The sequence below is a fragment of the Euprymna scolopes genome, chromosome 7, assembly GCF_053919585.1.
Source record: "Euprymna scolopes isolate OS-2025 chromosome 7, ASM5391958v1, whole genome shotgun sequence".
Classification (NCBI taxonomy): Eukaryota; Metazoa; Mollusca; class Cephalopoda; order Sepiida; family Sepiolidae; genus Euprymna; species Euprymna scolopes.
The window spans coordinates 170,648,581-170,661,201 of NC_136488.1; the positions used below are offsets into that span (position 1 = coordinate 170,648,581).

Here is a 12,621-nt window from a genome sequence, read left to right on the forward strand (position 1 = left end):
CACAATACCAAGATTAAAGTACTACTAATATTAATGAAAAGAAAAAGAAGAAGAAGAAGAAGAAGAAGAAGAATATTAAAAAAGACTTGATGAAACTGTTCTTCTTTTTTGCTGCTTAAAATGTACTACGGGCTAGTTGTGTACAAATCCCAAAAGCGATGGGAGCCTGCTACCATGTCAGAAAGTGACACAATATTAAACGACCAAGCGAGATATTTTTAATTATATCGAACATTAAGATTAATATAATTTACGAAAATAACAAATTCAGCATTAAATAACACTTAAAATTGTCTTTTGCTGAAAGGAAAAACATTAAGAAGTCAAATTAAATGGATAATTTTATTTAAAAATACCTTCTCATCTCACCCATGTTTCCTCCCAACATTCATGTAAGAAAGGTTATCTGAGTTTGCAAACTACATGCGCCAGTCAATACCAAATCACTTTGCTTATGGGTAAGGGTAAGGTGGGGGTGTTGACACTTGGCTAAAGATATCCTGTATGTCAAGAGGGATGATAGGATATGTTTTTATTGTGATAATGGAGAAAAAATTTAATTTTTAAAAAAAGTAAAGTGGGCATTTAGTGCCATGCTGTTTGGCTTGATATGTTTAGAAATGTTATTATTAGGGCTAGGACAACAGCATATTCTTTTCATTGTTTTGACTCTCGAGTGTATATCCGACACAGACACAATTAATCAACCAAGAACCACATCACACTACATAAAAACATATAAGATATCAATGGATAATCAAAGAGAATCAAAACAAGAAAAAGAATATGCTATTGTCATAGTCCTAGTATACACATATACATTAGAAGAAGTGATACATGAATTTAGACACATATATCTCTATATAAATAAAATGAAGTCATTTTTCTCCTCTGAATTTGACCTTAATAGGATTAAAACTCAAGATATTTCATGCAAATGTATGTGCACCAACTGCAAAACATTATCCTTACACTTCCTTGATAACCGTACATTCCTATATTTTTCCTGGTGAGAGTTCACTGCCAAAACCTGTAAGAATCTTTTCTCTCTATTACATTTATACTCCCCCCGCGACTACTTAACACTGTTGCGGATACATCCACAGGGGAATTTGAGAGGAAACACAAGGTTTGAGTTCTCAGTTGTTTAAAAAAAAATGGAATGGCATTTTACTGTCGGGTGAAATGCAACTTTCGATTACATCTATTCTATGGGTTACTTATGCCAATTGTTTTATTTCTTTTTTTTCTTTTTTTTTTTCATTTTATATTTTTTTCCTTTTTTTTTGGGGGGGGGCGCAATTTGAAGGGTTACTTAAACGAAACGAACTAACCTTCGGTTCAAGGTTTTACAACAAACTATAATAGTCGGCCGCTAGCGTTCTTCAAATATTCAAACGATTACTCGATTTATATATTTTACTTACTCTATTTTTCCTTCTATTATGTTTTCTGTGATTTTTTTTTTTTTTCAATTTTTCTTGGACCCTAAACACCTATGATTTCTTAACACCCTTTCTTACATTTTTTCTCCCAGTTTTTGCCATTAATTATTTCAATTTTACGTGCATAAAACACATAAAAATAATATTATACGTATTTCAGTCCTTTTGCTTACCGGGGGATGGAAAGGGGGGGGGGCAAATACAGTTTCATTTCTTCGCCAGATTGGACACTAACAGAACAAATTCAACATAAATCATTATGAGTTTATTTCGTTTACAAAATAAAGTCCGCTGTTTGCATTTACAGGAAATTTACTCCCGTCATATATTAGCTGAACCGGGAGGGGGGGGGGGGACATCTATAAATATAAAAGCAAAAATGTGTGTGTGTTCGCTTCTTCTTGTGTATATCTGCGAATGCTTTGGCTTGCAGCGTAAAAATAGGTCAGACTTCCTCGCACCTGTTCATTTCGCTTCATAAACCTTCATATAACGCCCTTATCAGTTCCCCTCCATCGTGGCACAGATGGTTTGGTGACTGGCTTTTTTTCCCTTTCGTTTCCACCTTCGCGTCAAGACTTCGGGGTTCAATCCGACCTTCCAACCAAAACTTTTTTTTCTTTTACACCTCTTTTTAACACACACACCCCCGCTAGTATATATATAAATAATTTGTTTATATAAAACAACAGTGATAGTGCATGTTTTTTGGTGACAGAAAATGGCAAAAAAAAATTTTTTTTTACAAAGGGGTCTTCAATTATCAAGGCCCGGAGGCCACTCGAGGATAAGGGTTAATGGGTATACATAAGTAGTAGAAATTTTGTAAATTGGATTACTTAGGGGGATGATTCATCAAGAACTTGTTTACATTGGACTTGAAGACAATCAAATTGTAGTCAGTTGGAAAGCAGGCAAATGGAAGAGAGTTCCACAGGCGTGCAGTTCAGAAACAATTACTTATAACCGTGCTGTTGACAACATGTTTCCTTTTCTTTTTTATTTATGTCATTTATTTATTTATTCCTCTTTTAGTTGCTACTACTACTACTACTACTAATACTACTTAGTTTTTCATTTTCTTCTTTATTTATGACATTTATTTAAGCCAATCTTTTACTCCCCTTACTGCTGTTATTACTACTGCTTAATTTCTCATTTTCTTTTTTATTTACATCATTTATTTATTTACATCATAATTTTACTCTCTTTTATTTACACTGCTGCTATGAGTATAACTCAAACTATTTTCCTCATGCTACAATTTCATATATCATTCACTTTTCCTCCCATAATTTAAAACATTCAACATGAAAACAAGCAAACAATTTATCAGAGATTTTAATATAAGATATTGAAATATTTTTTCTTACCTCGGTGCTGGATTGGCCAAAGTCATCAGCGTACCATTTAAAAATCTGAGAGAGTTTTACCACTTTATTCTCCTCATCAATATCCAAATTGAGGTCATCTTCTAAAAACGCTTCAGCAGCCATCTGTAGTTCATTGTAAATGTTCTGAACGGATGATGAGGAGGGAGGGGGATAGGGTTAGAGTTAGTTAGGGGATCAGAAAAAGAAAAGAAATTAAAACCATACGTGGAAAAATATACATTTTATTTCAAATGTATAAAAATATATATCTAAAATTATATGAAAATCTATATATAATATAAAATTTATAAAATATATGAAAATATATGTAAATAATATAAAATTAATAAAATATATGAAAATTTATATATAATATAAAATTAATAAAATATATGAAAACCTATATATAATATAAAATTAATAAAATATATGACAATCTATATATAATATAAAATTTATAAAATATATGAAAATCTATATAGAATATAAAATTTATAAAATATATGAAAATATATATATAATTAAAAATGTAGAAATTACATGAGAATACATAATATAAAATTTATAAAATATATGAAATCATAAATATATAATATAAAATTGATAAAATATATGAAAATCTATATATAAAATAAAATCTATAAAAAATATGAAAATCTACATATAAATAAAATTTATAAAATATATGAAAAATATATATATAATATAAATATATGAAAATCTATATATAATATAAAATTTATAAAATATATGAAAAAATATATATATAATATAAAATATATGAAAATCTATATATAAATAAAATTTATAAAATATATGAAAAAATGTATATATAATATAAAATTAATAAAATATATGAAAACATAAATATATAATATAAAATCTATAAAATATATGAAAATCTATATATATAAATAAAATTTATAAAATATATGAAAATATATATATATATTATATAAAATATATGAAAATCTATATATAATATAAAATTTATAAAATATATGAAAAATATAAATATAATATAACATTTATAAAATATATGAAAATATGTATATATAATATAAAATTGATTAAATATATGAAAATCTATATATAATATAAAATTTATAAAATATATGAAAATATATGTAAATTATATAAAATTTATAAAATATATGAAAAAATCTATATATAATATAAAATTTATAAAATATATGAAAATATATGTAAATAATATAAAATTGATAAAATATATGAAAATCTATATATAAAATAAAATTTATAAAATATATGAAAATCTATATATAAAATAAAATTTATAAAATATATGAAAAATATATATATAATATAAAATTGATAAAAAATATGAAAATCTATATACAATATAAAATTTAGAAAATATGTGAAAATCTATATATAATCTAAAATTTAGAAAATATATGAAAATCTTTATATAAAATTTATGAAAATCTATTAATAAAATTTAGAAAATATATGAAAATCTATATATATATGTGAGAATTTTCCTATTACTATTTACTCAATGAATTTTTGATCTACTGATTTGAAACTTGGTATATAGGGTATTCAGACATGTGGAAAACTTTAATCAGTTTTCATCCAGAAAAACGGCTGCTAAGGGGTCAAAATTGAAAAATTGGTACTTGAGGGTCATTGTATTTCTCAACAGTTTCATGACTGTTCATGATTAAGTTATTCACAATTGTATTTTTCAGTCGCCCACGCTGAGAATTGAACCTCCAACCATTTATGAGAATATCACTTTAACAATTGATTTTTTCTAACTGCTGTGCCACGAGTCCTTTAAGTATGGATCTTGAGAGCCTGAAACCTACTTTTTATTTCTAGTTATAAATATCACTATTTATTACTAATTATTATTACTATCTAGTCATGGTTAAATAAGAATAAAGATCACAATGTCAGTGGAACGATTTATTTCATTAAAGAAGGAAATATTTCAAAGTCATTGTGTAAAAATAGGCAGAGATTGTCATTGTTAATGGCTATACAAACTGGCACGTTGCATTCAACTTAGAATGCCGGTTCGTATTTCCAACTGAAATAACGTTAACTAATCAGCATTCGGATATTATCATTTGGTCCATCAATTTGAAAAAAAGTTTTTGTCATTAATTTAACGGTTTTATTTGAGGGAAATTTTCATTGGGTACACAAACTTGGAAACAATGTGTTAGAAATGGCGGGAAACCCATTGTATTACTATCAAAGTCGGATGCCAAGGTTTTATTGCTAGCTCAACCTGTATACTCTTGAATAATCTAGGTTTTCCCTATTAGACAAGATACAGGAAGAAAATACAAAGCTTTATCTGCATCCGCATGAATATGACAATTCCATAGGTGCACCAAGGGAAAATGCTGTTCGGAATCCTATTCAACAGAGCCGCTCATTTTTCTTGATGGACAAAAAGAAATTAAAAATTTATAATGATGTTTATCGAAAAAACAATGAAAAATTTGTTTATTATCTGATAAGTAGATTTATTTGAATTTGGACTTTGTGAGCGTTTGTAGAAGCCAAACCATTTATTGCTTTATCAAAGTCTATCAGTCATTTTTCTTGGTGGACAAAAAGAAATTAAAAATTCATCAGCTCCAAAGTTTTATGCTCCGTTGATAAGAGAAACAAAGTGAAGAGGAAATCTTTTTTTTTTTCTTTTTTTTTTCACAAGGTGGTCACCACTTATCAAGGCCAGGAAGCCACTCAGGGATAAGGGTTATTGCAAGTACAGTACGTTAGTGCGGAGATTTGATGAAGTGTTTACTTAAGGGGGCGGTTCATTAGGAATTTGTTAACGTTGGATTTGAAGACATCCAAGTTGTAGTCAGGTGGGAAGCAGGCAGACGGAACAGAGTTCCACAGGCGTGCAGTTCTAAGAAAGAAGCTTTGTTCATGGAATCCACGTTTTGATTTAGGCACAGATAAAGAGTGAGGGAAATTTTTCACAGTGGATTCAGCTAGACGGGTGTTTTTCATGAAAGATTGGCGAGGGGGGACCAGAGATTGGAGTTCAGACGAGCACCTGCCATGAGAATAACGATAAAACATGTGACATGTTCGATCTTAAATAGGTTAAAACTTATTATATCATATCGATCTACCCAATTTTGTGACTGTATGGATTCTTCTAGACACTTTTAGACAAAAGTTTGAATTTCAAATAAACAAAATATGTTTATTTGAAAAAAAATGTTTCTGTAGTACCTTGATTTAGAGGGACCACTTCGTCAGACCCTAAAAGAATCAATTCTACGATTCTCACAATTCTAATATTAAGACTTATTCATTTTATATAAATGTTTTTTTTTTAAAATACTTTAACCAAAGTGAAATAAATGGGAAAGAGCTTATGAGTCTTTCTGGAAAATTCTCTGGAAAATACTAGTGTTGGGACGATTAATCAGAATTGGAAAAATGAGAACTTTTTGAGGCATTGGATTCAGAGAAATGAGCCAATATCAAAAACAATTCGTTTTTATGTGTTTATTTTTACTTATTATTCCATCGTTGGAATTAATAATAAAGTTATGAATATTTATTGATTTTACCAGCAAAATTAAAATCTATATGTTCCAGTGTAAATGCGTTTATTACGTTTATGAAAATATATGTACATATTACATAGGTGTTTATGAAAATATATATACATATCACATAGGAGTTTATGAAAATATATGTACATATCACATAGGTGTTTATGAAAATATATGTACATATCACATAGGTGTTTATGAAAATATATGTACATATCACATAGGTGTTTATGAAAATATATGTACATATCACATAGGTGTTTATGAAAATATATGTACATATCACATAGGTATTTATGAAAATATATGTACATATCACATAGGTGTTTATGAAAATATATGTACATATCACATAGGAGTTTATGAAAATATATGTACATATCACATAGGTGTTTATGAAAATATATGTACATATCACATAGGTATTTATGAAAATATATGTACATATCACATAGGTGTTTATGAAAATATATGTACATATCACATAGGAGTTTATGAAAATATATGTACATATCACATAGGTGTTTATGAAAATATATGTACATATCACATAGGTGTTTATGAAAATATATGTACATATCACATAGGTGTTTATGAAAATATATGTACATATCACATAGGTGTTTATGAAAATATATGTACATATCACATAGGAGTTTATGAAAATATATGTACATATCACATAGGTGTTTATGAAAATATATGTACATATCACATAGGTGTTTATGAAAATATATGTACATATCACATAGGAGTTTATGAAAATATATGTACATATCACATAGGTGTTTATGAAAATATATGTACATATCACATAGGAGTTTATGAAAATATATGTACATATCACATAGGAGTTTATGAAAATATATGTACATATCACATAGGTGTTTATGAAAATATATGTACATATCACATAGGAGTTTATGAAAATATATGTACATATCACATAGGTGTTTATGAAAATATATGTACATATCACATAGGTGTTTATGAAAATATATGTACATATCACATAGGTGTTTATGAAAATATATGTACATATCACATAGGTGTTTATGAAAATATATGTACATATCACATAGGTGTTTATGAAAATATATGTACATATCACATAGGTGTTTATGAAAATATATGTACATATCACATGGGTGTTTATGAAAATATATGTACATATCACATAGGTGTTTATGAAAATATCTGCACATATCACATAGGTGTTTATGAAAATATATGTACATATCACATAGGAGTTTATGAAAATATATGTACATATCACATAGGTGTTTATGAAAATATATGTACATATCACATGAGTGTTTATGAAAATATATGTACATATCACATGAGTGTTTATGAAAATATATGTACATATCACATAGGAGTTTATGAAAATATATGTACATATCACATAGGTGTTTATGAAAATATATGTACATATCACATAGGTATTTATGAAAATATATGTACATATCACATAGGTGTTTATGAAAATATATGTACATATCACATAGGAGTTTATGAAAATATATGTACATATCACATAGGTGTTTATGAAAATATATGTACATATCACATAGGTGTTTATGAAAATATATGTACATATCACATAGGTGTTTATGAAAATATATGTACATATCACATAGGTGTTTATGAAAATATATGTACATATCACATAGGAGTTTATGAAAATATATGTACATATCACATAGGTGTTTATGAAAATATATGTACATATCACATAGGTGTTTATGAAAATATATGTACATATCACATAGGAGTTTATGAAAATATATGTACATATCACATAGGTGTTTATGAAAATATATGTACATATCACATAGGAGTTTATGAAAATATATGTACATATCACATAGGAGTTTATGAAAATATATGTACATATCACATAGGTGTTTATGAAAATATATGTACATATCACATAGGAGTTTATGAAAATATATGTACATATCACATAGGTGTTTATGAAAATATATGTACATATCACATAGGTGTTTATGAAAATATATGTACATATCACATAGGTGTTTATGAAAATATATGTACATATCACATAGGTGTTTATGAAAATATATGTACATATCACATAGGTGTTTATGAAAATATATGTACATATCACATAGGTGTTTATGAAAATATATGTACATATCACATGGGTGTTTATGAAAATATATGTACATATCACATAGGTGTTTATGAAAATATCTGCACATATCACATAGGTGTTTATGAAAATATATGTACATATCACATAGGAGTTTATGAAAATATATGTACATATCACATAGGTGTTTATGAAAATATATGTACATATCACATGAGTGTTTATGAAAATATATGTACATATCACATGAGTGTTTATGAAAATATATGTACATATCACATAGGAGTTTATGAAAATATATGTACATATCACATAGGTGTTTATGAAAATATATGTACATATCACATAGGTGTTTATGAAAATATATGTACATATCACATAGGTGTTTATGAAAATATCTGCACATATCACATAGGTGTTTATGAAAATATATGTACATATCACATAGGAGTTTATGAAAATATATGTACATATCACATAGGTGTTTATGAAAATATATGTACATATCGCATAGGAGTTTATGAAAATATATGTACATATCACATGGGTGTTTATGAAAATATATGTACATATCACATAGGTGTTTATGAAAATATATGTACATATCACATAGGTGTTTATGAAAATATATGTACATATCACATGGGTGTTTATGAAAATATATGTACATATCACATAGGTGTTTATGAAAATATATGTACATATCACATAGGTGTTTATGAAAATATATGTACATATCACATGGGTCTTTATGAAAATATATGTACATATCACATAGGTGTTTATGAAAATATATGTACATATCACATAGGTGTTTATGAAAATATATGTGTATATCACATAGGTGTTTATGAAAATATATGTACATATCACATAGGTGTTTATGAAAATATATGTACATATCACATGGGTGTTTATGAAAATATATGTACATATCACATGGGTGTTTACGGTAATTCAAAAATTAAAAGAAAAACTCTGTAGCTAAATAAAATATTTAGAGGTTTTAACAGAATCAGAATCGGAATCATTAATTGTATCAGAATCGGGCAAGAATTTGAAATCGTCCTATCACTATTGTGTCTTATTTATTATTGTCTCTTCAAGTTCACAACATTTTAAAAAGTTTTGGGTTTTTTTTTGGGGGGGGGGTTATATAGACATCACCACTTATCAAGGCCTAGAGGCCACTCGAGCATAAGGGTTACAGAGTCCACAGTAGAAATTGGACAATATAGTAACCGTTAGTAATGGAGATTCGGTAAATTTGTTAACTTATATGAAACGGCTCATCAAAAACTTGTTTACGTTAGACTTGAAGACAACCATATTGTAGTTAACTGAAAATGTAAGAATCAAAAATTTCAAAAGTTTTCTATTTTTTTTTTTACTTAGAATTTTTAAACTTTTAAAATTTATGCAAACTTTTATTTTACTAATTATTTCCTCTGAAAAGAAAAGACTAATATTTTGAAACTCCATGGAATAAGGAAAAAATCTTTTTCATATTCTTTGTTTGAACATTTAATGAACTAATAAATAATGTAAATTTTATTTTTCATCATCTTAGTTCGTCTAATTTTATTACTCTGTCTAAAATATCATATCTCAACTTATATATAAAAGGCACTTTGTCTGTCTATATGCATGTGAGTTTATTCCCTATGGACAAGGAAATGGCTATGCCAATGTTTTTAAATTTCGCACCCATATACTTTATGCATCTAGCAGTCTTCTTGAGTAGGTTCTGTATCAGAATACTGCCCGATAAGTTTTAAAAACCGATAATTGAAAAAATCCAATTAAAGAAGGAACAGTCCAATTTTAACCAAAGTTAACATTCTTATACAGCCTAACATCACACGTGCATTTTGAAAGCATTATCACAACACAAGAAAGTAAGGCCAGGCATATAAAATCAACCATAGATTCTTTGATATGAAAGGGGCACGCTCAAAATGAATGTTTGTTTACAGCACAATTGAACCAGGATACTTAACTTTTGCATTTTTAACTTTAAATTCAAGCTATTATACAAAAGTAATTTTATAAAATCATTGTTTACTAACAATATATATATATATATATATATATATATATATATATATATATATATATATATATATATATATATGTCAATTTCTATTTTTATTTCGGACTATTAGTCTCATCTTTATTAGTTGTTGTTTTTGAATCTTTTTATTGGTTCACAACGTTTCGGCCAACTTCCTCTGGCCTTCGTCAGGTGGTAACCGCGACGGATAGGAACTTCGAATCTCCTAACTGCATTCTCAGCCATCACTGCCATCCGTAGTTGTTGTCATCTCACCACATTTTTGACCAATTAACCTCTGGCACGCTTTGGGTGGGATTGAAACCGCTATCTTCAGACAATGCTCATCTGGAACCGTAGAGATTCAACGTCTCTATCAGAGGAAGTTGGCCGAAACGTTGTGAACCAATAAAAAGATCCAAAAACAACAACTAATAAAGATGAGACTAATAGTCCGAAATAAAAATAGAAATTAACATATAATGCTCATCTCAAAAAAATGAATTCCAATTAAGGAATAATATATATATATATATATATATATATATATATATATATATATATATATATATAACTATCATAATTTAGTCATTTAAATTTTATGATTTGAAACGGTTAAATTTCAAATCTAGTATATTTCCTTAACCCATGAGTTTTCGATGTTTATTCATCTCCTCAGAAGAAAAATATTAGCAAATATTATAAATGGTTTGCACCTAATTTGCTAAAGGTAATAAACATAGAAAATTACAATTAAATATTTTTAAAGTTTTTAATATTTTAATATTTAATATTTGCTAATATTTTTCCTCTGATGAGATAAATAAACTCATGGATTAAGGAAATATACTTATTAAAATGTATTCTTTGTTTTGCCTTTTTTCTATATTTGATAGTTAACCGTTTCAAATCATAAAATTTTAATTACTAAATTAGGATTTATTTACTTTATCTGGTATACTAGCATTTCATCCCGGCGTTGCCCGGGTATTTGTATGTGTCAGTTGAGCAAAAAAAAAAAAAAAAGTGGTAGTAGGAAGGCACACACGAACCCATACCACGAAGGAGGAAAAGAACGGGGAAAAAAAACCTGACATCCTTGCGGTTACGACCACCGCCAAGCCTGAAATGAATTATGTTAAAATTTAGTCTAGACAATCATAAGGAGAGGATAAATTTAAAAAATATCAGCGAAAAAACGATCCCCCCACCCCTTTTGAAAAGTGCCCAGTTGAAGGTGAAGATGTTTTTAGCCAATTTTTCGATATTTGTGGTATGAAAGGTCAGACTTTAAAACAATACTGATCTTGGTAAAATTCATCACCTCTGCTGAAAGTTTTAGGCAGACATGCAAACATACATACATACATACATTTATATATTGGTAACTAAAAATTTTCGACCCAAACCGATTAAAAAGCTTGCCCTATCTCTGAATACCCTTTATGTAAAATTTCAAATGTTTAGACCAGAAATTGTCTGAGTAATTTGGTAGAGACCGCAGAGGTCAAATTTTTTTTAACTTGACCCATATTATGACCCCTTAAAATTTATTGTTTTGGGCTCAAATCAAGTTATAAAGTTAGATCCATGTCCAAGGAACCTATATCTAAAATTTCAAGTGTTTAGACCCAAAATTGTCGGAGGAGTTTGGTAGGATTCTCAAAAGCCAAATCGTTGAACTTTGACCCCTTAATCGCGAAATTTCTGGCCGAAAACCGATCACAAAGATTTTCCCAAATCTCAGTATCCTGTATATCAAATTTCGAGTCTGTAGACTTACAATTGAAAAAGTTATTGCGTAGGGAAATGTACACACACACACACACACACGTTCACTTTTATAGATATACTAGCATGGGTGCCCAGCATTGCCCGGGTATTTGGAGGTGTATGCTGAGCAAAAATTTTTTAAAAAAACAAAAAAAACGATCAATTTTTAAAACTTTGACGCCTTAAAATTTATTGTTTGGGGCTCAAATCAAGTTAAGTTAGATTGCTGATTATTATAAAACTAGCATTTCAGCCCGGGTGTCTGGAGGTAAAAAAAAAAAGGCCATTTTTTAAAAAAACT

The 12,621-nt window shown here is 27.9% G+C and overlaps 1 protein-coding gene across 1 annotated transcript in view; it reads right to left on the reverse strand.

The window, feature by feature from the left end:
* Positions 1-12,621, reverse strand: part of LOC145280137 (uncharacterized) — a 58,951-nt gene that overhangs the window by 3,159 nt on the left and 43,171 nt on the right. Inside the window, exon 9 of the mRNA XM_080131902.1 lies at positions 2,819-2,962. Coding sequence (XP_079988028.1) covers positions 2,819-2,962 — 144 coding nt within the window. The remainder of the gene's footprint in view (positions 1-2,818; positions 2,963-12,621) is intronic.